At 49.3% G+C, this 2,838-nt stretch overlaps 1 protein-coding gene across 1 annotated transcript in view; it reads left to right on the top strand.

Annotated features, from left to right (window-relative positions):
• The first annotated feature begins 11 nt into the window (after positions 1 to 11).
• INPP5A (inositol polyphosphate-5-phosphatase A) overlaps positions 12 to 2,838 on the top strand; it is a 116,918-nt gene continuing 114,091 nt past the window's right edge. The window contains exons 1-2 of the mRNA XM_057384105.1: positions 12 to 202; positions 301 to 388. Coding sequence (XP_057240088.1) covers positions 12 to 202; positions 301 to 388 — 279 coding nt within the window. The remainder of the gene's footprint in view (positions 203 to 300; positions 389 to 2,838) is intronic.

Here is a 2,838-nt window from a genome sequence, read left to right as displayed (position 1 = left end):
TTTCAGCAGGAATGGCCCAAATTCACGGCGCTGTGTTGGCATCCCAGCCCCGCTCCCGGTCCTTCCCAGCCGTGTTCAAATGCCCGGGGATCCTGGATCCCCCTGAAGGTGCAGCTGGTGGGGCACTCCAGAGCGTGCAGCAGGGGACACCTCTGTCCCTGAAACTCCCCCAGAATGAGAGGAATGCCGCGGCTTCCTTTGGGTGACACCGGGGRTGTAACAGTGCAGAGCAGTGCTGAGACAATGCAGAACATTTGCCTCTCCTTTTATGCCTTCAGCCTTTTGTTTCTCTGATTTCAGAGARCTGTTGTCAAGTGATGCGATGAAAGACTACAACAGAGCTCGAGTTTACCTGGATGAGAACTATAAATCACAGGAACATTTCACGGTAAGTTTCATTATTTCACAAGTTTAGTTTAACCAAAGKTGAATTTCTTCTGTTTGGAATTTTTGACCCATATGGGGCTGTGAGCTGTTTCCATCCTGATGATGATTATGTTTTTACTAGTACCTTGTTTTGCTGCTGTGAGTATTTACTCTGTGGCATGTGTATGTGCTGGTTTCACAGAGGTGCATCCTTGTGAAACGAGCAGGATATCAGTGTGCACAGACAGTCTTTGGKTTAGAATGGTTGTCAAAGGCCTTTTCTCTTCCATGACAAACCTTGGTGGCTCAGAACCACCTTCCACCCAGAGCCTGGCAGTGTCTGGCAGTGTGGGGTGGTGCCAGCGCTGGGTGTGACAAGCTGGTGACAAGCTGGTGACAAGCCTGGCGAGGGCTCAGAGCTGTGTAAGGGATCTGCAGAGCTGGCTGTCAGCCTGGCTGGCCTGGGGACACGGTGACAGGAGCCAGAGCCCCAGAGTGCATTGGCACTGCAGTGCTGTTCAGGTAAAACTGTGCAGGGCTGGTTTTCTGCAGGGAACAAGGGCTGTGTGGTGGTGCCAGGGCTGTGTGGTGGTGCCAGGGCTGTGTGGTGGTGCCAGGGCTGTGTGGTGGTGCCAGGGCTGTGTGTTGTGCCAGCACATCTGCTGTTTGTCTGTCCAGGCATCACTCTGTGTTGGACAGGGAGGAACAGCTTTTTGGAGGTGAATCAGTGACATCTCCCTCTTCCCAGGGCAGAGGATTCCTTCTCCCCCTGTGTGCTGCTCGGTGGCCCTGGTGGCTCAGAGGAGCCAGTTTGAGACCTGGTGCTGCCCACAGCCAAAAACAGTGCTTGGACACAGTTCAGACAATAAAAAAACAACTGCCCAGCACACAGACAATAAAAAAACAGCTGCCCAGCACACGGGCAATAAAAAAAACAGCTGCCCAGCACACACACAAACTCTGCCTTGGAGGCATATAAGCTTGGGGAGTAAGAACCTGGAAAGGTTTTTATTTCTTCATTTTTTAATTACCATCTAGAAGCCCAGATACCATGAAACTGGAGAAGCATCAGCATTTTTTTTCTCTTCCTCATCAAAGAAGATAAAAACAATTGGATGATGTTTTATGTTACTATTACTGCGAGGAAATGCTGTGTGCTTGGAGTGTTTTATGCCTTCATTTTACACTTCAGCAGSAGTGTCTGGGAACCAAAGCCCAAGAACCTGGAAAAGAGAGAGGGTGCCCTTCCACACTGAGCTCCTGAACCTTCTGACTCCTTGGAGTCTGCTCTTTGGCACTGAATGCTCACAGTGCTCAGCCCCAGTTCTGCTTACAGAATGAAAGATGCAGAGGAATGGTTTTTCACACACATGATTTGCACTGGCASATCTCCAGCTCCTCTGCTCAGTGTGTGTGTGACTGTCTGAGCAGGGGTTTCACATGTGCTGTGTCCATTTAGGGTAAAGTTTTGTTCTTATCTGCAGTGTGGTTTGCCTTGCACCATGTCATGTGTCTCCTGTTTCCTGGTTAGTTCTGTTTGATTGCAAAGTTCTATAACTTCTGTGAACTTTTTCCATGCCTTCTAAGGCACARACTTGGCAGCAGATGGTAGCCTTGTCATTGCTATATTGTTACCTCTATGGAATATAAATGTTTATCATGTGTATTGTCGTATAATGCCATTTTCTTTAGAAAGGGAGAAGCTCAAGCAGTTACAGTTTAGCTAACCTTTATCCCTACTGCTCTCACATCCCCTTTTCTAGCAGTTCTGGCATCGCTTCCTCTGTGAGGCTTTCCTTGGCTTGGCTCTGCAAAACCAAACCAGGTTTTGCTGCCCACAGTTACTGAGCGTGGCTGTGACAGGACTGGCAGCAAGATGTGAGCCAGCGCTGTCAGCAGCCTCTCTCTGCAGCTGACAGCAGCATGGCTGCAAATTCCACAGGAGGAGTAACAAACCAGTGTCATAATACGGTGTCTCGAGTGGAGAGATTCSGTTTTGAAAACTAGTAATTCACTTTGTATTAAGGATCAAAATAGTTCATTTTGCATCACCCCAGACATAAAGCTTCGTGTCAGGTTTGTCATTTACGGTCGCATTTACCAAATCTGGTGTAGGTGTAGAAGCAGCTGCTTTTAGGTCTGGGATTTGCGGGGAGAGGGGTGAGTGCTGTGATGAGAGAGGGCACTGTGATTCAGGGGATTGTGTTTGTTGTGTCAAAGGGTGAGACTGTGGAATTTTCTTCCTCAGAGCAGTGAGTCCGTGGCCAGGGAAGGTCTGGAGCAGTCGGTCCCTGTCCCAGGGAGAGGGGACAGCTCAAGGATCAGGGGCTGCACAGACAGGGACTCCTGGCCCAAGAATTTCATTAAAGCCAGGTTGGGAGAGCAGGGGGGTCCCACAGGGCACAGGGATGAAGCAGGTCCTGTCACAATTTAGAGAGGCACAGCTCTGTCAGATTTTAAAATGACCTGAAG

Source organism: Malurus melanocephalus, unplaced genomic scaffold (genome assembly GCF_030028575.1).
Source record: "Malurus melanocephalus ecotype Western Australia unplaced genomic scaffold, MMel_1.1 scaffold_686, whole genome shotgun sequence".
Lineage (NCBI taxonomy): Eukaryota > Metazoa > Chordata > Aves > Passeriformes > Maluridae > Malurus > Malurus melanocephalus.
This window is presented reverse-complemented; position numbering and strand designations above follow the sequence as displayed.